Source organism: Medicago truncatula, chromosome 5, assembly GCF_003473485.1.
Source record: "Medicago truncatula cultivar Jemalong A17 chromosome 5, MtrunA17r5.0-ANR, whole genome shotgun sequence".
In the NCBI taxonomy this organism is placed as follows: domain Eukaryota; kingdom Viridiplantae; phylum Streptophyta; class Magnoliopsida; order Fabales; family Fabaceae; genus Medicago; species Medicago truncatula.
In genome coordinates this window covers 31,752,210-31,776,702 of record NC_053046.1, presented here as the reverse complement: position 1 = coordinate 31,776,702, position 24,493 = coordinate 31,752,210, and the positions used below count along the sequence as shown (strand labels likewise).

Sequence of the window (24,493 nt, the reverse complement as noted above, 5' to 3'; positions counted from 1 at the left end):
TCCTCATCTCAGGAACATGACCAAAAGGAAGTTGCCTCCCAAGAAGGCTAAATCTGCTCCTAATCCAAGACCTAGAAAATCTCAAAGGCTTCGTTCTGCAGTTGGAACAAAGAAAACCAACAGTGTAGACACAACTGTACATGAAATCTCTGATTCAGATGAAGAAACTGAACCAACTACCCCTTTGGCTGAGAAAACTCCTTCTCCTCTTAAGCCCAAACCTAAGAGTAACAAAAAGGTCTCTAAACCTCCTATCAAGGTTTCTGTACCAAAACCAAAGCCTAAACCAACTGTGAAGGACAAAGGAAAGCAGAAGCAAACTGCTCAACCAGAACGTTCTCCAGAACGTTCTTCAGAAAGTCTTTCTGATAAAGACTATGAACTCTCTTCAGATTATTCTCCAGAATGTTCTCCAAAGCCCAAAAATCCTTCAAAACAGAAGATCATTCATATCTCTACAGGAAAGAGAGTACCTCTGTTTGATCCTTCTCTGAAAAAGGATTTCAAAGAAAAATGGGGAAATAGGTCAATTGGAATTGGAAGGTATTATGATTTTGTCAAGCTGGAAAAAGACAAAGTCGTTCTTAAGGAGTATGTTGATGAGCAAGGCTGGACCAAATTTCTACAGCTTCGTGAGAGACACTACCCAAAGCTTGTCCAAGCTTTCTATTTCATGGCAGAAGCATACCCTGAGGAAAGCTTAATAGTGTCTAGGATTAAGGATGTTGAGATACGTCTCACTCCACAGGTAATCTCTGATACTCTTGGTATCTCAAATTATGGTCAAACTGTCTTTGGTGATGATTGGTTTGAAAAACTTGAAGTCAATTCTGAAAATGTTTACAAACTCCTTTTCAAACCAAATGTCACTGAGTTTGTGTCTTCGAACCTTCTGCCAACCCCAAAAATGTTGAATGGCATAAGCCAACATTGTGTCTTGCCTAGAAATGGTAATTTTCAACATGTTAGTTCAAATGATCTCTTGGTCATGTATCATCTCTTAATGAAAGAAAAATTGAGTCTGCCTCATATCATTATTCATAACATGATCAATGTTATTCAGTCTCGTAACAAAAAATCTTGTCTTCCTTATGGAATGGCTCTTACCAAAATCTTCATTAAGAATCATATTCCTTTTGAAGGTGAAAAATCTGTTTTTGAGTATTCTCAATTTACTCCAAAAAATCTGAGTCACATGAAGCAGGAACCTGTTGATGAGCCTCCTTCTGACCTCAAAAGAAAGAGGGAAGATGGGCCTGATCTGCAGAATCCAGTTCCATAAAATGCTTCTGATGAACACTGCAATCCTCCAGAACGTTCTTCAGAACGTTCTCCTGTGATGGAGGAAGATCAGGAACTGCTTGAAAACTTTGGCAATCATGCTTCTCTGTCAAAAGTCAAAGCTTCAGAAATTCTTCAAAGTTTCACTGAAAAAACCATAATCACAAAACCTTCAAAATTGTTTATCTCTCCTCAAAAGCATGATTATTCTGCTTTGTTTCAATGTGATTCAGTGGACAAATTATTTGCTCCACAAGCTTTTGATTCATCTGTCCAAATGGATTCCCTTAAGTCTCTTCAAACTAATCTCTCCTTTCCTTCAAGATTCAATGAATCTCCTTCAATGGCGCAAAGGATTTTTGAGCACAATGAAAGGCCAACCAAAAGGTCCAAGGTTGAGAAAGACTGCAGCAAGACACGCAGTGACTTGACTAGGGTAATTGAAGGGAACAATGCAATTTTGCATTATCTGTCTTGGATGACTTTTGAAATGTCTCTGTCAAGGAAGTGGAAGGACTCCATAAGTGACAAGAATGAGTTTGCTAGACCAGAACAAAACCCATTCCCAGTTCCTATGTATCCCATGTTCATGCCTACTATCTCTTCATCATCTGATGCTTCTTCTCCAACCATTCCACCTACTGCTGCTGCTGCCCCTTTTCATGATGACAAAGGGGGAGATGATTTAGGGGATTATGAGTTAGGAGGACCAGGAAAACAGTTAGGATCTAGGGAAGAATAGATCACTATGCTGCTGTTTATGTTTAAGTATTTTGATGTTTAAAAAAAACTCTGTTTTTATTTCTCTGTTTATGTCTTTTGATCATGATTAACTAAGGATCAAATTGCTGCTAGTATGTGCGCATATGAACAATGCTTTTTGATGTTTTGAAATGCTAGGTTTGATACCTTGTAATGATCTTCATGATTTATGAATTATGTTGTTTATGTTCTATATTCTCATTTTGCATATTAAATCTTGAATGCATGAATTGAGGGGGAGTTCTTTGATAAAATTATCAAACTCAATTGTCCATAAACAAATTCTGGAAAACTCTCAAAATGGCACAAAATTTTGGTTGCTAAACTTGAGGGGGAGTTTTTAACAAATTTTTCAAAAACTCAAAATCAAAATCAAAATAAATTATAAATGTTTGTCATCATCAAAAAGGGGGAGATTGTTGAGACAAAATCCTTATTTGATGTTTTAAAGATTACAAACATATTATATTTATTTAATCTTGTTATCTACTAATTCGTTTTTGTGAGAATTTGTTTCATGAGAATGAAATGAGAACGTTCTGGCGAAAACGATGAAAAAGGAACAGTACATCAAAAGCGAACAAGTCTGCACAGCAAGAAAGCTTGGCTGATTATGTCTATTGGGCCATAAGAAAAGCTTTAAGCCCATTTGGAAAAGTAAAGCCCATTAAATGGATAAGATCACATGGCTTACTTAAGCATGACATCACTAGAGCAAAAGGACATGACATCATCAGAAGTGGGCTGCAAGTTATACAGCTCATTACAGCTGGTTATCTCATGCGCAAGCAAAGCAACAGTGCTTTCAAAGTCAGGCAAATCAGAAAGAACATTCTGAGAACGTTCTGGCTATTTTTAAGAAGAAAAGAGAAATCAAATGAGACTTTGGACAGCTATCAAAAACGTGTCCAACAGCTCTATTTTCTCCCTTGGTCACCAAGACACTCCTCACCTATAAATACAAGGGCCTTTGAAGGTCATAAGCAAGAGTTTTGAAAGCTAATATCTCTCAAAGTGAAAATCATCACTACAAACAAAGCTCTTCACATACAAAGCAAATTCCAAGCTCTCTCACTATATCTCTTGGATCATCTCTCTTGAATTTGCCTCTTGTAAAACTCAAACAAAGATTTGAGTATTTATTCTATCCAAACAAATCTCTTCATACAAAGTGTGTTGTATTTCTCAAAGTCTATTGGGCTTAATAGTTTTGAGATAGAAAATTCCAACCTTTCTTTTGCTAGTGTGCAAAGAATTGTATAAGCCTGCTGAGGTTGATAATACAGGTGTTATGGACTGATCTGGTGTGATCAAGAAATTGTAGTGCTAGTCAGAAGTTTCTGTTAGCAAGAAAACTATAGTGGATAATCTCACACGAGGTGTGGGGACTGGAAGTAGCCGGGTTTGGTGAATCAGGATAACTCTCCTGTGTTATTTCTCTCTCTCTCTCTCTCTCTCTCTCTCTCTCTCTCTCTCTCTCTCTCTCTCTCTCTCTCTCTCTCTCTCTCTCTCTCTCTCTCTCTCTCTCTCTTTATTTAAAGTTACACAACACACACACATTATTTTATTAATCTCCAGAACATTCTGGTCCTTGCTAAAATAATCTTTTAACTTAACTTCATTTTTCTCATTCTGTTTATAATCATTCTTCAGAACGTTCTGTTCTAATTCAATTAATTGTTATATACTCTAATCTTGATAAACTAACATTCACCAAGATTATTCTTGAGTATATAAATCTAAAATTAAGTTTCAGGAATAATTTTTAAAAGGGTCACAATTCAAACCCCCCCTTTCTTGTGACGTTTATTGCTACTTCAATAATATCTATCACGTGTTTGTTTTCGAAGCTCATCTTGGTTTTTTAAATTTCACATTGCTGCCTATTAAAATATATCGTTTTAATAACATTCAAAAAAATTTGTAATAATCATTATTGTAGTCTTTGGCTGGGAAAATTATTGTTTTATCAAATTTTTATTTTGATGGTATATATTAGCATAATAGTACAACAATTTTGCATCAGATCTATACTTGAAATATAGTAGTTTACAACAATTGATTATTTTGTTAAATTCCGGTGAGAAATATATATTGGCAAGTGTATGATATTAATCTAATTAGGTTCCTTAATGTAGGTAAAACATTTATTTGGAGAGCTTTGTCATCAGCATTGCATTCGAAGGGTGAAATTGTGTTGACAGTTGCATCCAGCGGTATTGCCGCATTGCTTATCCCTGGCGGAAGAACAGCACACTCAAGGTTTTGCATTCCTTTCAATGTGGACGAATGTTCGACTTGCACTATAAAGCCTAAAAGTCCGTTGGCACAATTGATTATACGAGCAAAACTAATCATCTGGGACGAAGCACCTATGATGCACAAACATTGCTTTGAAGCTCTTGATCGCACCTTAAGGGATGTCCTTAAAGATCATAATAACAGGAGGACAGACATTCCTTTTGGTGGTAAAGTTGTGGTTCTTGGTGGAGATTTTCGACAGATTCTACCAGTCGTTCCTAAAGGCACCAGACCAGATGTCGTTTATACAAGTATTAATTCGTCAAAACTTTGGCGACATTGTGAGGTATTAACATTAACAACGAATATGAGACTTTTGCATGGATGTTCACCAAATGAGGTACAAGAAAGAACAGAATTCGCCAAATGGGTATTAGGGATTGGAGATGATAGCATTCAGGTGGAAATCCCAGATGATCTACTCGTTAATAGCGCAAGTGATCATATTGCTTCAATTGTTGACTGCATCTATCCGTCAATATTACTCAATATGCATGATACATCTTTTTTTCAAGATAAAGCAATATTGACTCCTAAAAATACAATTGTTGATGAGGTTAATAACTATGTTTTGTCTCTCATTCCCGGCGAAGAAAGGACATATTTGAGTTGTGATTCTGTAATAGCAGATATCGCATCAGTCAATAGGCCAGATGATATTCACATACCAGAATTCTTGAACACAATCAATTCATCGGGTCTTCCTAATCACAAGATTACTTTGAAAGTTGGAGTTCCTATTATGTTGTTGAGAAATTTGGACATAACAGCAGGTTTGTGTAATGGTACTCGACTAATAGTCACTAAGATGGGAAGATATGTTATTGAAGGGAGGGTAATATCAGGAAGCAATGTTGGAGAGAAGGTCTACATACCGAGATTGTCATTGAACCATCTGATACCAGAATTCCTTTCAAATTTCAACGCATACAGTTTCCTATAGCTTTGTGTTTTGCAATGACTATAAACAAAAGTCAGGGACAATCACTTAAGTAAGTTGGCATCTATCTTCCACAACCGGTCTTCTCACATGGGCAGCTATATGTTGCAATATCACGTGTTACATCAAGGGATGGTCTGAAGATATTATTAACGGATGACAATGGGGATTGTATAAGGACCACTTCAAATGTAGTTTATAAGGAGATATTCGAAAATGTGTGACCCAATATTTTGTATGCCCTTAAATACTTTTTATGTTTATTTATTTTATTTTTTATGTAATGAATAATATCGGAACATTTTTAACTTTTCCATTTTTAATGTCCCGGGCGTTAGCACGGGTAATAGTCCTAGTCATGCTTATATCTAATCTTTGTTAACATTGCTAATGAAATTGCAAACCCTAAACCTAAATGGTTTTGGCTCCAAAACAAGGGAGGCCGTTGGATCTCATCATTTGGCTAAGCATGCATCTCATCCTTTGATCTAATCTGAGTCAAATTTTCAAATTTGATGTATATTTCCTATGCACTTTTCCAAGTTTTGACTCATTAATTATCCTCCAATTCCCAAATTGACTCCACACTTATCGATGTCCACCTCTTTCTCCTTCATTTTAAAGTTCTCTTCTCTCCACTCTCATTATTCCTTCTTTATGTGTTGGAATTCAGATTGCTTTTACTCAAAAAAAATCTCTTCGCCCTTTGAGTTGTTCATCTTCCACCTCACTCTCAGACATTCAAACAAAATTCTCTGTCGTTGCCGCTCTCTCCGTTGCCGCAGCTCTCTCCTGTCGTCGCCCTTCACCAATGCTCTCGATTCCGACATCACCTTGGCCGTTGTCGTCTGCGGCATCGTATCAGCCATATGTGTTGAAGATGCTACTATATATATCCTAAATCGTTGTTCCTGTAACTTTTCCCTAACTTTGTTATTCCATTACATTTTTGGTTTGTTTGTAAGTGAATTGATGATATTTAAATAGATTTTACCATCATGTATTATGTTGTTAATAAATTGATTGATACTTTAAAATCATATGTTTATTTTTTTTTCAAACACACCAATATGTCCATTGATGCTGACCTTTAATGATTGTGCTTTCCACTTCGCTCTGTGTTTATAAATTGAAAATATGATTGCGAAGTATATTTAGTTATTCAACATTCCTTACGTTTAATTCCTTTATTTTGTGCGGGTTCTGCTGTCATTTTGGGAGCTTTTCTGGTGGTGTTGTGCAGGTTTTTGGTGGTTTCAGGGTGCTGTCATGGTGTTGTTGGCATTTTAGTTGTTGGTTTCAGCTGCTGGCTAGCATCTATAGGGTTGGCAGTTGCAGCTGTTTGGATCTATAGCAAGTTGGCATCTATCTTCCACAGTCGGTCGTCTCACATGGGCAGCTATATGTTGCAGTATCACGTGTGACATCAAGGGATGGTCTGAAGAAATTATTAACGGATGACAATGGGATTGTATCAGCACCACTTCAAATGTAGTTTATAAGGAGATATTCGAAAATGTGTGACCCAATATTTTGTATGCTCTTAAATACTTTTTATGTTTATTTATTTTATTTTTTATGTAATGAATAATATCGGAACTTTTTTAGCTTCTCCATTTTTAATGTCCCGGACGTTAGCACGGGTAATAGTCCTAGTATTATCTAATCCTAATGTACAATGCACACAACACCTCTAAAACCCTAAACCTAGATTTAGAGCGGGAAACTTTTGCTAATAATATCACATTTAATGCCATTTTCAAATTTCAAATCTCTTCACTATATGCTAGGGCGGTACACCATTCAAACATGAAGAACATTTAAAGCATTTCATATTTCGGATGCACATTTTCAATGGCAAAGCTGTAAACGTGCGTATATTTTCCATGCACATTTATATGGTTGTGCAACTGTGTGTATAATAAAGCAGTTCCCATGTAAAGTTAAAAGTAACATTGTAAATGACAAATGTTCCAATGCAAAAAAAAAAAAAAAAACGCTCAATGCCTCTTAACATTGTAAATGACAAATATTTCACACGCTCAATGCCTCTTAACAAAAAAAAAAAACGTGACTCTTCTCTCTCATTCTCTTCCGGTCACTGCTCTTCTCTTCTCCTCTCTCAGTCGATGCTCTGCTCTTCTTCATCGTCATTGCCTCTAGCTCCAGCCACCTTACGTAAACCACCACAAGACTGTGAGTTGAGAATGAACATATTCATCTCACATCAAATCCAGATCTCAAAATCCTCTACATCTAGATTTGTTGGTTTTAACCCATGAAAATTCATTGATTTTGCTGACCTAATTCCATTTTCCCAGGTATTCAATTTGTTGTATGCTAATTTGTGAATTTTAGAATTAAATATCTGGGTTTATTTATGTTTATTTGATTTAACGTTAAATTAAGTGAATTTTGTATTTTGTTGTTTTATTGAACAAACAATGGTGTTTTTTAGAATAAAACTTATTACATCTGGTCTTTTTCTAGGTTTTCACTATAACATTGGTGATAATCTTGATTCTGGTGTAGATTTTGTTGATGTTGAGTTATAATTTCGATCTGATTTGTGTCTGATAGAGTGATCGTATACAAATTCTTATAGTGAAACCTGTACTGGAATCAGCCATACAAATTTGTGTCTGATTTGCAACATGCTGAAGTTCCATTGATTCTGATGATTTTTGTTTTGTGATTTTTAGGTCTGAATTCAGAGAGAGGTTTAAGAAAAGAGAATCCAAGCAACAAATCCATTGTCGTGGTGAGTTTTGTGAAGCAATATTGTTTAACTGTTGAATTTGATTTTTAGGAAATTTTGAATGTTATTGAGTTTTCTAACGTGATTTACGGTGAATTTGAATTAGGTTGGGAAAGTTGGTGGAAAGGAATGGAATGGATATAAAGGTTGAAATAGGTTAGGATGCTGTGAGAATTTCACCTATGTTTCACTGAAGAAAATTGATATAAATCTTAGTTCGTGTTTTGTTTTTAAATGTTTTTGTGATTTATGTGTATTTTAGGATAAGGCTCGATTCATTGCTAAGTTTGAGAAGTTCAAGGAGGAGTATGAGGAGACAATGCTTGCGTACAATATGGGAATTGTAATTACTTTTATAACTTCTCTGTTACTGTGAATTTTTACTGTTCTTATTTTACTTGGATTTATATTACCTTTTTGCTGATTTGAACTAATTTTGATGTCTTAGACCGAGAATAATGCTTCAGAGGAAGAAGGATTTGATAAGTCTTAGTCGGAATTTGATGTCTTAGACTAAGAAGAATGCTTCAGAGTTGAAGAAAATTATGGCTAATGAGAAAGCTGCTGAGATTGTTATGGCTGATCCGAGGCGGGCCAAGAGGTGTTGTAATTGAATCATTCAACGTTTTAGTTAGTAATGTCAATATGAATGGTTAGTTTAACTTGGATATTTTTTTCTATCGTTTTATTATAAGCAAAGAACTTGGTTGCTCCTGCAATTCTTCATAATTATGCAGATTTTTGTATCAATACATGAGTTTTGTGTTTGTGTTGTACTTATGTTGTAGGGCAAAAATATTGGAGACACTTTTATTATTAGCAGAACTTGATTACTCACGACATAGCTTGATGTTTGTGTTGTACTTATCCATCTCTTGGTATTATGTATTGTTCTTTAAAAAAAAAATGTTTCACGGATCAAACAAAACATTTTTCCTTATTTGATGGTAAGAAAACTATTTATTAGAAAGAAAAAAATAATGAATTTGTGATCTTAATAAAAATAGAGGTACAAAATTTCCTCCAATATCACCTGACAAAATAATTATTTCAAAATTGATAGATAAGGTTTAATATAAACAATAACTACAACATTTACTTTCAGGAAGTGTTAATGTACCACACATTAGGTCATTGTAGTTTATATTTTTATGATAAGATATATCTATGTGTATCTTTTTATTACTATAGGGATAAGTTTGCCATCCAATCTCAAGTGATGGGCATGCAAGTAGCAATGACATTTATTAATAATGCATGTTAAAAATATCTCTAGAATTGTAAAGAAACTATAGGGTCCACATGACACACCTCAATCCAATTATATAGAGCATACAATTTCATATCATCCAAACATTTTTTCCTTTTTCTTTTCCATCAAAACCCAATTGACTCCTCCAAATCCATTTGCCATATGCAATTGTTGGCTCAAAGCCAAAAAGCATTACTGCGGTTGCAACATGAGGTATGCTTCTTGTGACCATGTTTCGTAGTTGTCCAATTGAAAATCCAACAAAGAAAACACCAAATTATAAGTTACATGTGCCTTTTTCCACTTCTGTTGTGTGCCATATAAAATTCATAAAGTTGTTCGATAGACTCCTCAATTTTGCTTCCAACCGTGTCGTAACTTCTGATCAATTGTTTTTGTGTGTAAAATACGATCAGATCGTAACTCTGGATCGGCTTTTTTCAATAAAGTGAGCAATATTTATGTGTTTATTGATCAACCATCAAAACTGCTATTAAACATAGGGGCCTACGATGTGTTTACCCACTCCTTAACATAGATATCATAAGAAGTATAATTTTGAATTAAATGATTAAATTGAAACTATAATTTTGACAGTTAGATGGTTTTTAATATTGTTTTTTTTTTGTTATGTAGTTTGGTGGTTAGAGTTAAGTTAATAGATTTTAAATGTGAAAAAGTATGGTGTTTCGAACTCCGATTCTTACATATAATACGCAATATCCTTTACTAACTGAATCAAACTTACGGGATAGATTTCTTAAAAAAAAAACTCACGGGATAGATGGAATATTATTTTATCTAAACATTAGAATAATAGATAAGACTTATTTTTTTCACCAATAAAACAAGTGTTGGAGTTGGACCCATAAACAACTGGCTATCGTGCTGTGTAGGGATCATTATTCTATCGGCCACATCTTATTGGTTAAAGTGGTCGGTCACATCTTGAATAAAGAATTTACAAGTTCATGAATCTACCACCGAGGCACCGCTTGTCTTATTGCTTCTGACATGGTTTCGGTTTTGGTACTTGTTTTTTTTCCTGTCACCGTAAAATTCTACTTCTTCTTCCATAATAACTGAGTTATTTTCAATAAAAAGTATCTCAAAACAACTGAGTCATTTCACTTTTAAATACAATATTAATTACTTTTTTTTAATTATAACTCTAATTAATATTTTACTTTCATCACTTCCGATATAATCTATTCTACTTTACATTTATGATAAAGAATAATGGACCAATAATTAACAAAAACACTCAAAACTATTTTTCTGTCTTCTTCGTTAATATATTTTTCTTAATAAGTGTGAAATGAATAAATGGTTCAATTAAATTGGGACGGTGGGAGTATTATGTTTATGGATTACGCATGTTGAAGTGAATTTTTTCTATTATTTTTTTATATTAAGAGGTAAACGTACATTGAAGCTTCCTCCAAATCATTTATTTTAAAAATTACTACTACCATTCAGCACCTAACTTTCTACTACCATTGCATTTATTTTCAAAGTTCTTCATTCTGTTTACTTCATTACTCTTTCAATCTAAACCAATTTCTCATTTTTCTTATCTTTTCAACTCTTTTTTTTCTCAAAAAATGGCTGATCCCTTTCTTGGAGTTGTGTTTGAGAATTTGATATCTCTGCTTCAAAATGAATTTTCTACTATTTCTGGAATCAAGTCAAAGGCTGAAAACCTATCAACCACCTTAGTTGACATCAAGGCTGTTCTTGAAGATGCTGAAAAGAGACAAGTCAAAGACAACTTCATTAAGGTATGGCTACAAGACCTCAAAGATGCTGTTTATGTGCTCGATGACATCCTTGATGAGTGTTCGATCAAGTCTAGTCGACTGAGAAAATTCACATCTTTAAAGTTTCGCCATAAGATCGGTAACAGGTTGAAAGAGATTACAGGGAGGTTGGATCGTATTGCTGAACGTAAGAACAAGTTTTCTCTCCATACGGGTGTAACTCTTAGGGAAAGCCCAGATCAAGCTGCTGAAGGGCGCCAAACCAGCTCCACCCCTCTTGAAACAAAAGTGTTAGGAAGAGACGATGATAAAGAAAAGATTGTCCAGTTTCTTCTTACCCTTGCGAAGGACTCTGACTTTATTTCTGTCTATCCCGTTGTTGGTTTAGGTGGTATTGGAAAAACAACTCTTGTTCAATTGATCTACAATGATGTTAGGGTGAGTCGCAATTTTGATAAAAAAATTTGGGTTTGTGTTTCTGAGACTTTCTCGGTCAAAAGGATTTTGTGTTCTATTATAGAATCTATCACAAGAGAGAAGTGTGCTGACTTTGATTTAGATGTAATGGAAAGAAAGGTGCAAGGATTGTTGCAAGGGAAAATATATTTGCTGATTTTGGATGATGTGTGGAATCAAAATGAACAATTGGAATTTGGGTTAACACAAGATAGATGGGATCATTTGAAATCTGTTTTGTCGTGTGGATCAAAAGGTAGTTCCATTTTAGTGTCCACTCGTGATGAGGATGTTGCAACAATCATGGGAACATGGGAAACTCACCGTTTGTCTGGTCTCTCTGATAGTGACTGTTGGTTGTTGTTCAAACAACATGCATTTAGACGTTACAAAGAGCATACAAAGTTTGTGGAAATTGGAAAGGAGATAGTAAAGAAATGTAATGGATTGCCTCTTGCAGCAAAAGCATTGGGGGGTTTGATGAGCTCAAGGAATGAAGAAAAGGAATGGCTTGATATTAAAGACAGTGAGCTTTGGGCTTTACCACAAGAAAATTCTATTTTGCCCGCTTTGAGATTGAGTTACTTTTATTTAACACCAACCCTAAAGCAATGTTTCTCTTTTTGTGCTATATTTCCCAAGGATAGAGAAATCCTAAAAGAAGAATTGATTCGACTTTGGATGGCTAATGAATTTATTTCATCTATGGGTAATTTGGACGTTGAAGATGTTGGAAAAATGGTTTGGAAGGAATTGTACCAAAAATCATTCTTTCAAGATAGCAAGATGGATGAATATTTTGGAGACATTTCTTTCAAGATGCATGATCTTGTCCATGATCTCGCTCAATCAGTAACGGGGAAAGAATGTATGTATTTGGAGAATGCAAACATGACTAATTTGACAAAAAACACACACCACATAAGTTTTAACTCTGAAAATTTGTTATCATTCGATGAGGGTGCCTTCAAAAAAGTTGAATCCTTACGAACATTGTTTGACTTGGAGAATTATATTCCAAAAAAACATGATCACTTCCCATTAAACAGCTCTCTTCGAGTTTTAAGCACATCCTCTCTACAAGGCCCAGTATGGAGTTTAATTCATTTAAGGTATTTGGAACTTTGTTCTCTTGATATAAAAAAGTTGCCTAACTCAATTTACAACTTACAAAAACTGGAAATCTTGAAAATAAAATATTGTCGTGAACTGAGTTGTCTCCCAAAACGCTTGGTTTGCTTACAAAATCTTAGACATATAGTCATTGAAGGATGTGGATCTTTATTTCGAATGTTTCCCAACATTGGAAAATTAACTTGTCTAAGAACATTAAGTGTGTACATTGTTAGTTTAGAGAAAGGAAATAGCTTGACAGAGTTACATGATCTAAACCTCGGTGGAAAACTGAGTATCAAAGGATTAAACAATGTTGGTAGTTTATCTGAAGCTGAAGCGGCTAATTTGAAGGGTAAAAAAGACCTTCATGAATTATGCTTGTCGTGGATATCGCAACAGGAATCTATAATTAGATCTGAGCAATTACTCGAAGAGCTTCAACCTCACTCAAATCTCAAGTGCTTGGATATAAATTGCTATGACGGATTATCGTTACCAAGTTGGATAATTATTCTTAGTAATTTAATTTCTCTTAAACTTGGGGATTGCAACAAAATTGTGCGGCTTCCGTTATTTGGTAAACTACCATCTCTAAAAAAACTTAGAGTATATGGTATGAATAATCTGAAATACTTGGATGATGATGAATCTGAGGATGGTATGGAGGTGAGGGCTTTCCCATCTTTGGAGGTACTCGAATTACATGGGTTACCAAACATAGAGGGGTTATTGAAAGTGGAAAGAGGGGAGATGTTTCCTTGTCTTTCTAGTTTGGATATCTGGAAATGCCCTAAACTTGGACTGCCATGTCTTCCATCTCTTAAAGACCTCGGTGTCGATGGACGTAACAATGAGTTACTGAGGTCAATCTCTACCTTCCGTGGTCTTACTCAGCTTACCCTAAATAGTGGTGAAGGAATAACATCCTTACCAGAGGAGATGTTCAAAAACCTTACTTCTCTTCAATCCCTGTTTGTAACTTTTTTACCACAATTGGAGTCCTTACCAGAGCAAAACTGGGAAGGTCTTCAATCCCTTCGAGCTCTACTGATTTGGGGTTGTAGAGGATTGCGATGCTTGCCGGAGGGTATTCGACACCTCACTTCTCTTGAGCTTCTGTCTATCATTGATTGCCCAACATTAAAGGAACGATGCAAAGAGGGAACAGGGGAGGATTGGGACAAGATAGCTCATATTCCAAGAATAGAGTTGATTGATGTTTAAGAAGCAGAGACGTTTACCCTTATCTGCCTCAATCACCATCGCAAAAATCTATTTTACTGGTAGGATCTCTATTTCCCCCTAAAATACACCCTTCTTTTGTTTGGATTTTAAGTGATTAATTGACTCGAATTTTATTCAAAAATCGTTATATATTCTCATTATAGGATGATTTGCAGGCTTTTCTGTTGAGTTCTTTTGAAGGTATCCCCCAAAAGATATGTTCTAATATTCTAATTCAGGTAATTTTCTTCATCATAGTTTAATTTTTTTTTTCATTTCCTTTTTGATTTTTGATTTCATTTTTAATTTTGCTGATTTCGTGGAGATTGAATTGAATGGTTAGGATTGCCTTTGACACAAGGGTGGGGTCCACAAATAAAGGGATTAACAGGAACAAACGTACCTAATGATGAAGACGGCATGGTTCGGGTCGGAGCTCAGTGCACAATAGAAAGTCTGATGATAAGGTTTTCTCCATTTTTATTCTTAAGTTTTTTTATTGGTCTTTTTATTTATTTGCTTTATATTGTTTGTTTGAATGATATATTGTTTGGATTCCTCTTTGCTTAATTTTAATAATAATTTGAAGAAATGAAAGTTTTTGAATGTAATTATACGACTTGGTGTCATATCAGTGTCTAAACATATCTCATCAATATGAAGTGTTGGTGCTACATTAATTTGAATAATTTACAAAGAGTGAAATGGAAATTTGAATATTGGTGAATGATTGTTGGGTGCAGAACAAAGCTCATGGCAAAAGATACAATTAGGTTGAGTTTTGAATATTGGTGAATTGGTGAATGATTGTTGGGTGCAGAACAAAGATCATGGCAAAAGATACAATTACTTTGTTGGGTCATTTAGGTTGGAAAAAGGCTCATGTTTTTGGGCACTCAGCGGGTTATTATTGTGTATTTCTGTCTTTTTTATTGAGTTTTTGATTTAGTTAAAATTCAGGTCACAACCAATGCATATTGTGAGAAATGAGGCCCTGTGTTTGTCATTCTTGCTTACCAAAGGGAGCACTGTGATGCTTGGCATGTTACCAACCAAAGACAGAAAATCTGCAGGTGTGTATACAGCTCTTTGTTAGGATGGTGTCATTGTATTTCATTTTTTCTAGTCGAGACACTCATGTTATTTCATTATGTTTGTGTCAGATATGTTGTGGAATGCTGCTGAATCCCAACCATGTTTGTGTTGGACAATGTTAATTGATCAAGTTGTGTCCACTGCTTCTCCTGAAAGCAAGAGGTGATGATTTTGGATGATATGAACAAGAAATCAACTGTTTTATTTGATAACAAAGTGAATTTTGCATCTTTTAACTCCATATATTTTAGTATATTAGCATTATTCATATCACTTACAGAGAGCATCTCCTGTGAAACTGAACAGGTGCCATTTATTTCTCTTTGAAATATGGATATTGTTGAATGCGACGAATTCAGATCCTTGCCAGAAGGTATTTAACACCTCATTTCACTTGAGTTTATGAATATCCGTGGTTGCCCAAAATTAAAGGAGTGTAAGGAGAGAACAGGAGAGGAATGTGACAAGATACCACATATTCCAAAAATTGTTTATTGGAATGAAGAAGAAGACATCCTTGAATTGATTTATGTGAAACTTGTGATTTTTATCTGAGCGAAATCAAGATGTCAACCTTATTGGTCATATTATCGTTATCGCGTCTCCACTTTCGTTAATGCTGGTATTGATATGGTATAGATCTTCAATTCCTATAGTATTAATTTTAACATACATTACTTTATTTCAATTTAAATACATATATCCATGAAAATATGCAGGTGATGGTCCTTCATTTATGAAATAGCCGTTTCATGTATAATAATACATTTATGAAAGAGTCGGAGTTTCATGTTCGATCAGGGGAAACACCAATAGCCAGAATTGGCGACGTTGTTAAGCAATATTAGGAATGAAGTTTGCTGCTGAAGATTTCAATTTCCTTTAACTGATAGCTCTTTGCTGGTTATGGTTAATTTCAAGGTAAGGCATAGTTCATATATTCGTGAATACTTTAACATGAATTTTCTGCCTCGTCAAACTGATTTATTTTAACATACATATCGAAACTTTAGTCGGCTTTCTTTTTATTGCATGCTTCAACAAAGTAATACTCTCTCCACCTCCTTGTGGTTGGAGTTGGTTTTCAGGACTTTTTAATGCTAATTACCTTCACAGATTTTTTTTTTCACCAAACATATTTAAAATTCCATCCTTATAGCAAAGAAAAAAAATAGTATATTGTAGATGTATGGTAAGATTTTATAAAGGAATTGAGTGTATTTTGGTCATACATACAGGCAAGGGACTGAATGTATTTTGGCCTGAAAAATTAATCTCGAAAGAAGGAAGTAAACAAGCTATTAGTCCATCAAATAATGAGAAAAGGGAATATAAAATTGATATGGTTGGCATGAAAGGAGAGGATCCAACACATGAGCCGAACTTAATTCCAACTAACAACAGATGTTGCTGATTTTACAATATCTACTAGTACTAATGTCGCTGACATAAGGGATTCTTTGTATTAATCTTTTTCCTATTCCTCTAGTGTAGTTTTTTTGTTGGTGAGCTTATAATCATACATTTTGTGCCTTGGTTGTTCCAAACAATGCACATACATTATTTATTTAAAAGGGACAAATACTTTTTTGAATTCACACTTGATCAAATTATTGCCTTGTGGAAGCTAAAATCAGTGACTACAAGATTTTTTTGTCATTTATAAAATTGACTTGTCAACAGAAATGTAACCAGACAAAGATGTTACTAATGCTCTTTAGCCTCTTGTCCAAATTATTACAATCAAACCACCAAAGAATACATGGTTATGCACAATTTATTTGGTTTTTCTCATCTTGAGAGCTACGCTAACTTAAATAATCTCAGTCATGTGTTGTAATATTTAAATCAATCAAGAAAAAAGGTAATGAAATTATGTAAATAGTGACACTTCAGCCCCACAACCTTTACATACTTCTGCTGAGTTGTAATTGCATGGGGAGAGGGAGCAGTCTGAAGAATTTTTCTTAGAGCCTTATTTTTCCATTTGATGTTTATTTTTCACAATAGTACAGTTAGCTTGAGATCTTTGTTTTCTGAAGTTTATATTTAAATCAAAATCCAATTGTGCAGAAGAAAAACAAACCAGTAGTTTTTGGAATTCAACCTCTTTCGAAGACAAGGTGATAGATTTGTTCCCCGGCTGGAGCTAAAAATATTGATGGATAGTTCTCAGATCAGAAATAAAAATCAGGAAGCAATCTATCATCATGACTATTATTAAACTGTGTGATTATTTCTACTAACAGATAGCTTGCGCAGCAAGTTATCTTGCAATTCCCTAAAACTTTACTATGTACTAGCTCTCTATGATTCTAATCCTAGCTAATAGTTAGTTACAGTTAGTTAGGATTAAATTCAGCTATATATAGCTATGTTGTAACAAACTCATCTCAGTTGAATGAATCTAGAGATTTTATCTCTTTTTTCTTCCTTAAGCTTCTGCATTTTCTCTGATTCCACCATGGATATGGTGAAGTTTATGAAGTATAAAGCTTTGCGACTAGTAACATCAGAAGTCTTATTTGCCATATAACGATCATCATAATCATGAAATTAACAAAATTCAGGAAGACTTACGAAAAGAATAACCAAAATTCAGGAAGAAAACACTTTCAAATCTTGCGAAATCACACACACAAATGAATTGTGGAAGGCAAAATGAACATGACTTGGCTAATTAAATATAATTTTCCTGGTTATGTACAAAGGGGAGGGAAAAAATTGGTGAGAAAGTTCTAAACATTGGGGGCTCTAGATTGGGCAGGATTCAGGATCCAGTTTAGAGATTGGATACAGCTTGGCAGAATTACATGATCTAAAGCTAGGAGGAAAACTAAGCATTACATGTCTAGAAAATGTTGGAAGTTTGTCTGAAGCTCGAGAAGCAAATTTGCAAGATAAAAAAGAACTTCAGGAAATATGCTTCTCATGGAACATCAGGTGTAAAGCCAAGACACCTGCTACTAGCACCGAGGAAGTACTTGAAGTGCTTCAATCTCACTCAAATCTTAAGATTTTGAAAATACATGGCTATGACGGATTGCACCTCCCATGTTGGATCCAAATTCAAAGTACTTTAGCTGTTCTTACACTTTCTTATTGCAGAAACTGTGTTTGGCTTCCATCACTTGCTAAATTACCATCTCTCAGAAAACTCCAATTATGGTATATGGATAATGTGCAGTATGTGAATGATGAAGAATCAAGCGATGGTGTGGAGGTCAGGGGTTTCCCATCTCTGGAGGATCTGCTTTTAGGTAATTTACCTAACTTGGAACGGTTGTTGAAAGTGGAAATGGGAGATTTTTCCCCACCTTTCTAAGTTGGCCATTGTTGGTTGCCTTAAACTTGGGTTGCCATGCCTTTCATCTTTTAAAGAACTCATTGTAGATGGATGTAACAATGAGTTACTGGAGTCAATCTCTAGTTTCTACGGCCTAACTACCCTTGAGATTAATAGACGTGAAGATGTGACATATTTTCCAAAAGGGATGTTGAAAAACCTGACCTGTCTTCGAACTTTGGAAATATCTGATTTCCCAAATTAAGTGAATGCATTGCCAAGTGAAGCCTTCAACCTAGCTTTGGAGCATCTTGGTATCCATCACTGTTGTGAGCTTGATTCATTACCGGAACAACTTTTTGAAGGTCTACTCTACGATCCCTTCGAACCATGGAGATTGCTTTCTGTGAAAGATTGAGATGCTTGCCAGAAGGTATTCTGCACCTCACATCACTTGAGGTTCTGGCAATTTATGGTTGCCCAGCTGTAACGGAGCGATGTAAGGAGGGAATAGGAGAGGACTGGGACAAGATAGAACACATTCCTAAATTATATATTAATTAGACTGAAGAAGAAGAAACTTTTGACCAACATTGATTCCAATACAGTATGCCGAATAATATAGAATCATTTGTATATTAAGACCATGTATATTCAAATCACTGCAATATTCCAAATAATATAGTTGATGGCTACTTTGGGAGTGCAGGCAAGTTTTTTAAATGACAATTGATTTTCTTTTTCAAACATCATCGTATTAATTACCTTTTTTGCTAATTCTGAACTATAGTTTCTATAATGTCAGGTGCTGGTTATGTTAGCCATTAGTAAGGGAACATTAAGTTCACTATAAATACAATTTTTATACAACAAGATCAGATGAAATTTTCATGAAAGGGTTAACTTGAGAATAACCTTACAATCTAATTACATCATAAATATATACATGAAAATAGAGAATATTTACATTTACATAGAAGAAAATAAAGGAAATAACATCTCAGTAAATATAAATGAAGTATTTTAATGATTGTGTCATATCTCAGTAGCTACATTTCAACAAAAGTACAAGTATATATATTCTACTTTTTGAATTACATTCTTAGATACAGAATCAAAGACTCTTTAGAGATCAATGATGAAAAACCTACAACCTAATGATCAACATTTTTTGATACATTCTTAGATACTAGAAGTCATTGTTAATGTTTATGACCAACATTTACAAACTATATCTATTCTCTTCTATGCAAATACCTCAGTATAAGGTTAGAGTTATACATGGTAAACCATACCAACTTCTGGCAAAGAAGTATGAGCTACTTCCAACATAATATCAGGTTCTCTGCAATTTTTGCTTAGAAAAGCATAAACAACATCTATTCCAAATTTCTTTAAAATGGTAGATGATTTTTTTGCCTCTGCATAGGAATACCCAACTATATAAGTAACACCTAATTCTTTGGCTCTTAAAATCTGAAATGACTCAAATTTATAGGACTCGTCTTGAACTTGTTGGCCATCGCATGAAAATGGTAAACAATTCTTTTCAGAATGTGACCAATTCAATTTCAAGGTGTGTTGTGACTGACCAAGATCTTCCATATTTAAGTTTCTCCCATCATCTATAGTCAATTCATTTGTTTGTTCTGGAACACTGTCTTCTATTTCTATAAATTGTATTATTGCAGATACCAATTTAATTTCAAAATTGTAATTCTCTTGTTGCATGTCATTGTATCCGTATCGAACAATGCACCGAAACATGTAGAATTCCTTCGGACCAATCCTGCTGATGACTAATCTTTCATTTTCACTGACATAAGGGACTTGGACTGATTTAGCACATACGAAAACTAAAACCTGATGGGATGCTGGTAAATTTGTAATAAAATGACCGAAAATAGCCGGGATACCGGAAGCAAGATTACTGAAAATGAGACCGATTCCCGGGACACGGACCATCTTGCTCATGGAGACCTTGTTTTCAACATCAAATTGGTGTTTCTTCATTGTTCCATAATTCCATGTGAACATTATGGCCATAAAAATGAAAGAGAGCAAAATTGGGATCCATCCTCCTTCAGCGACTTTGCAGACAGAAGCTGAGATGTAAAGAAGTTCAATAGATCCAAACAATAGGAAACATGTAAGTGCTTTTATTATCCCTTGTTTCCAAACCATTATAATTACTAGTGTCATCAAACATGTTGTCACAAACATAACAGTGGTGATAGCCAACCCTGCAAACCAAGAAAAGTAGTTTAAATTTAGTTTTCCATACTTCATATATCATAATGAGTAAACATAAGAATAAACTGTCATTTTCCCTAAATGTGTGAGGCGTAATCACTATAGTAATGATTGTATCCGAATTACAAAAATGTCCCAAACATGTCTTTTGTTCGTAATTTTATGGACCAAATTGACTACAAGAAGACACATTTGAGAACTAAACTAATTAATGAAAGATACATTTGATAAAGAAACGGACTACTGAAAGACGCATTTATGCAGTTTTTCATTTTATTTTTATAATTGGATACGTTAGAGACTAATGTGACAGCACCTCACACATTTTAGGATAAAAATGATTGTTTAATCTAAACACAATGGAAAAGGATATCATACCATATGCATGACCCATCATGTTTGGATCCCAAAGGCCAATTGTAACAGCTAAACAAAGGCACATTAATATCCAATTGACTTCTGGAACATATATCTGTCCATATATTTTGCTAGAAGTATGAACAATCTTGACTCGAAAACAATTTAAAGCACAACATTGGCTTATGATGGAAAAAGTTGCAGAAATCACTGCTTGACTTCCTACAACAGCATCAAAAGTGGCCACTATAAAAACTGGCCAAAATACAGCTTCTGCAGAAAAATAGTAGCACTGTTACCCTAGAGTTATCATAAATAATATCGATATATTTGTTGTTTATTAAAGTGAATTCTTGCCTGGTATGGCTTTGTAGAAACTTCTCTCAATGTCATAATGGTGCTTAGAGAGAAATGCAGCCTCACCCATATATGCCAAAATCAGGCAGGGATATACTAAACATGTGAAAGCTATCTGAGATTTACGTGTAACTGTTAAATCAGATTTCATTTTTGTATGCTAGACTAATATACTTGGATCAACATTGTTAATTATTGCATACTTTTAATTTACCTTTATTGAGAGTGCAGAAAAATGACCCATGTCAGCGTACATTGTCTCCACACCTAAGACAGTAGCTGATCGAGAAATGATTTGTTGTACAACCAAATTTAGACAATTTTCGTGACTTTTTAAGTGTTCAACTTAGTTCAAATAGGTGATTAATTATGTTTAGTAGATGATTAATAGATATATCAGGTGTCCAAACTTATTAACCACCAACATAAATTCATCAACCACAAGTTTGGGATGAAGTTAAATTGATGGTCAATGAGTTTTCACTTATGGTCCATTAAGCACCTACTGAACGCAATTAGCCACTTACATGAACTGTGTTAACCACTTAAAAAGTTATTGCGAAAATTGTCTGAATTTGGTTGTTCAAATAACACAAGCTAGACAACTATAATAAAATTGACTAACTTATAGTTACCTGTTATCTAAAGCACCACTCCACTTAATGACAACCATCCTTCAATGCCAGTTGTTTTGAGAAACCTGAACATATAGACTGGAGAAAGTGCACGATATACTTGTCGGTTCCATCGGAATATATTGTATATACCAATACCACTGATGCACAAAAGCCATGCTGCAACAACTGGGGCAAACATGAAGGCAACTCTATGTGTTCCATGATGCTGAATGGAGAAAAGGCCAACTAAAATGATACATGAGACTATAACAACATAATCTGCGCAATACATAAGGTAGAGTTTTAAAATTATGCATTGAATAGACATAATGGTAATGATAGAAGTTTGGTTGGCTTACTGTCATGTAGTTGGTTGATCTTAACTTGAACTCCTAAAACTGCTGAAAATACTGAAATGAGACACGAAAAGGATGGTCATAGACCGAAACGGACAAACTGGTACAGAACTTTGTATAAGGATCAACTCTTGAAACAGTATATTTTCGGTAAACAGTGCAATTATTTATTGTGAAATGTGCTTTTGTCTAATCACATTAGTGAGAAATAATGAATTCTAGAAATTAGTAATCAACTAAAGCTACAATTTAAGGAATGCATGTGTGTATCTGTGACATTGCTAATGATGGATAGCATAATTCTTTTTGGTTTAAAATATTACGGTTAGTCCTTGCAAAATCAAATGTTTTCATTTTTGGTCCCTGGCATAAACTTTCGGTTTAAAAAAGCTAATGGTGTAAACAAAGGTACACACCATCATTTCCACGTAGGATGACAATGCCACATGTCAAAACCACATTGGATGATAGTGAGCTACGACTGGCATGAACATCAGCACGGACACATGGAGCTGATATGCCATGTCTATCTCCTCGTTTTTAATGACGTGTTCATTAGTGTTGATGTCTCACTATCACCCGATGTGGTGGTGTTGACACGTGGCATAATTATTCTACATGGAACGGATGTCATTTACTTGTATTTTCCACGTTAGTTATTTTAAACAGAAAGTTGACACTACGGACAAAAAACAAATACATGATTTTGTAAGGATGAAAAGAAAACAATAAGGTATTTATAGGGACTAAAACCGAAATTCGCTCTATTTACAGGGACAAAACACATATTTAAACAATTCTGTTTTTTATAAGACCAAACTCCTGTATACTTGTTCAACAAGTAATCTGGAACTGATATTAAGGTCAAAGCGTACAGGAAGTATCAAGTAAACATAATAATAGAAGCTGAGAGGGGCTGCTCCCGATCAAACTACCTGATATTGCAGGAGTAATCACACCATCACCAATCGTCATGCAAGTTCCCAACAGAACAAATATTAACAGTCCTTTCTGGAATCTAGGATGCTTTTCAAAGAACAGCTTCAAAAGAGAAGATTGCCATGTATCGGCAGAATCTTCTGTGGAATAAGCAGATAAATTCTCATCTGTTGGTTGCTGATTAGGCAAAATGCTTAGTCTTGCATGTCTGCAAAGAAGTGAGTATAATGCAAAGGTGCCTCCTGCAATTGATTCTAACAAAGATTTAACTATTTATCCTAATATATAATTAAGAGAGACAATATTAGTCCTTTTATTTATTCCAAAATGATATCTTATAATTGAGAAGACAGACTTAAGCAACATCAATGATTGAAGACTGTACCTTCTCCATCATCATCAGCAGACATGACAATGAAAACATATTTGAAGAGAGCAATAATAGTAAATATCCAAAAGATAAATGAAAGCACCCCAAAAATTTCTTCATCATCTTCTTTAAGGCTCAATTTCCCTGAGAATGAGGTCTTGTATACATAAAGAGGAGAAGTACTTAGGTCACCATAAACTACTCCAAGACTTTGGTATGCTAGAGTCAGCACATTTGCACAAGAATGTCCTCTTTAAATTCTGATACATGAAATGAAACCAAGCATAAGATTTTATATGACAAATTTAATATTTGGAATACAAAAAAAATGAGTACCTGGTGACATAAGCACCCTTCTAAAGGGTCGAAGCAAGCAAAGGAGGATAAAGGACTGGGAAAAGGACTGATTGAAGCCTTTTTTCTTTCTTTAATTTCATAATGGACTGGGAAAACCCGGATAAAGGACACAATGTCCTTCATAAGGACTCAGATGATCATAAGCACCCTTCTAAAGGCTCGAAGCAAGCAAAGGTGGCACCTTTACAGGCATCACGAATGAGCACATTCTAAAAGCAGCTAGAACCCCTGATAGTTATTCTTATCAAAGTAACTAAATGCCTAGAATATAGGGTTTATCCAACCCGCTTATGACTGTAAATACTAACCTTGAGAGCCTTCTCATAGCAAACTGTCAGTTTTGCTACTGTCTACTGTTGTTTTGCATAATTTTGAAATTGTTTGATTGATTTATTAAAACCCTTGGTGTAACGAATTTCCTGTAAAACGCTTTCATGTCAGTCTCGTCGCTATCGATCTAGAGCTAAATCAGTTCCACAAGTCCTTGATCAAATTTGCACAATTTTAGATACACTTCAGTTTTAAATGATAAACTAAAACAACCTCTGTATTGTGTAAACGACTTCCTTGTTTATAGATGATATTATCTATATTATCTAACAACTTTTGAATGCTAGGAAAATATATCAATTTCTAAAATACAGGAACTCAGATTA

The 24,493-nt window shown here is 34.7% G+C and overlaps 1 protein-coding gene, 1 long non-coding RNA gene and 1 pseudogene across 2 annotated transcripts; 2 read left to right on the top strand and 1 right to left on the bottom strand.

The window, feature by feature from the left end:
* The first annotated feature begins 7,275 nt into the window (after positions 1-7,275).
* Positions 7,276-8,882, top strand: LOC120580498 (uncharacterized). Its single transcript, XR_005646214.1, has 5 exons — positions 7,276-7,605; positions 7,987-8,045; positions 8,149-8,198; positions 8,305-8,385; positions 8,491-8,882. It is a non-coding gene; the product is annotated as an uncharacterized lncRNA (long non-coding RNA).
* A 1,897-nt stretch (positions 8,883-10,779) lies between these two features.
* On the top strand, positions 10,780-15,866 carry LOC11406327 (putative disease resistance protein RGA1). Its single transcript, XM_039834499.1, has 7 exons — positions 10,780-13,909; positions 14,027-14,089; positions 14,194-14,317; positions 14,594-14,923; positions 15,014-15,107; positions 15,252-15,578; positions 15,665-15,866. Exon 1 carries the CDS (start codon positions 10,899-10,901, stop codon positions 13,848-13,850), a length of 2,952 nt encoding a protein of 983 aa, XP_039690433.1. The 5' UTR covers positions 10,780-10,898; the 3' UTR covers positions 13,851-13,909; positions 14,027-14,089; positions 14,194-14,317; positions 14,594-14,923; positions 15,014-15,107; positions 15,252-15,578; positions 15,665-15,866.
* Positions 15,867-19,506: 3,640 nt separating this feature from the next.
* Positions 19,507-24,162, bottom strand: LOC11411977 (potassium transporter 1-like; annotated as a pseudogene).
* Between the last annotated feature and the right edge of the window lie 331 nt (positions 24,163-24,493).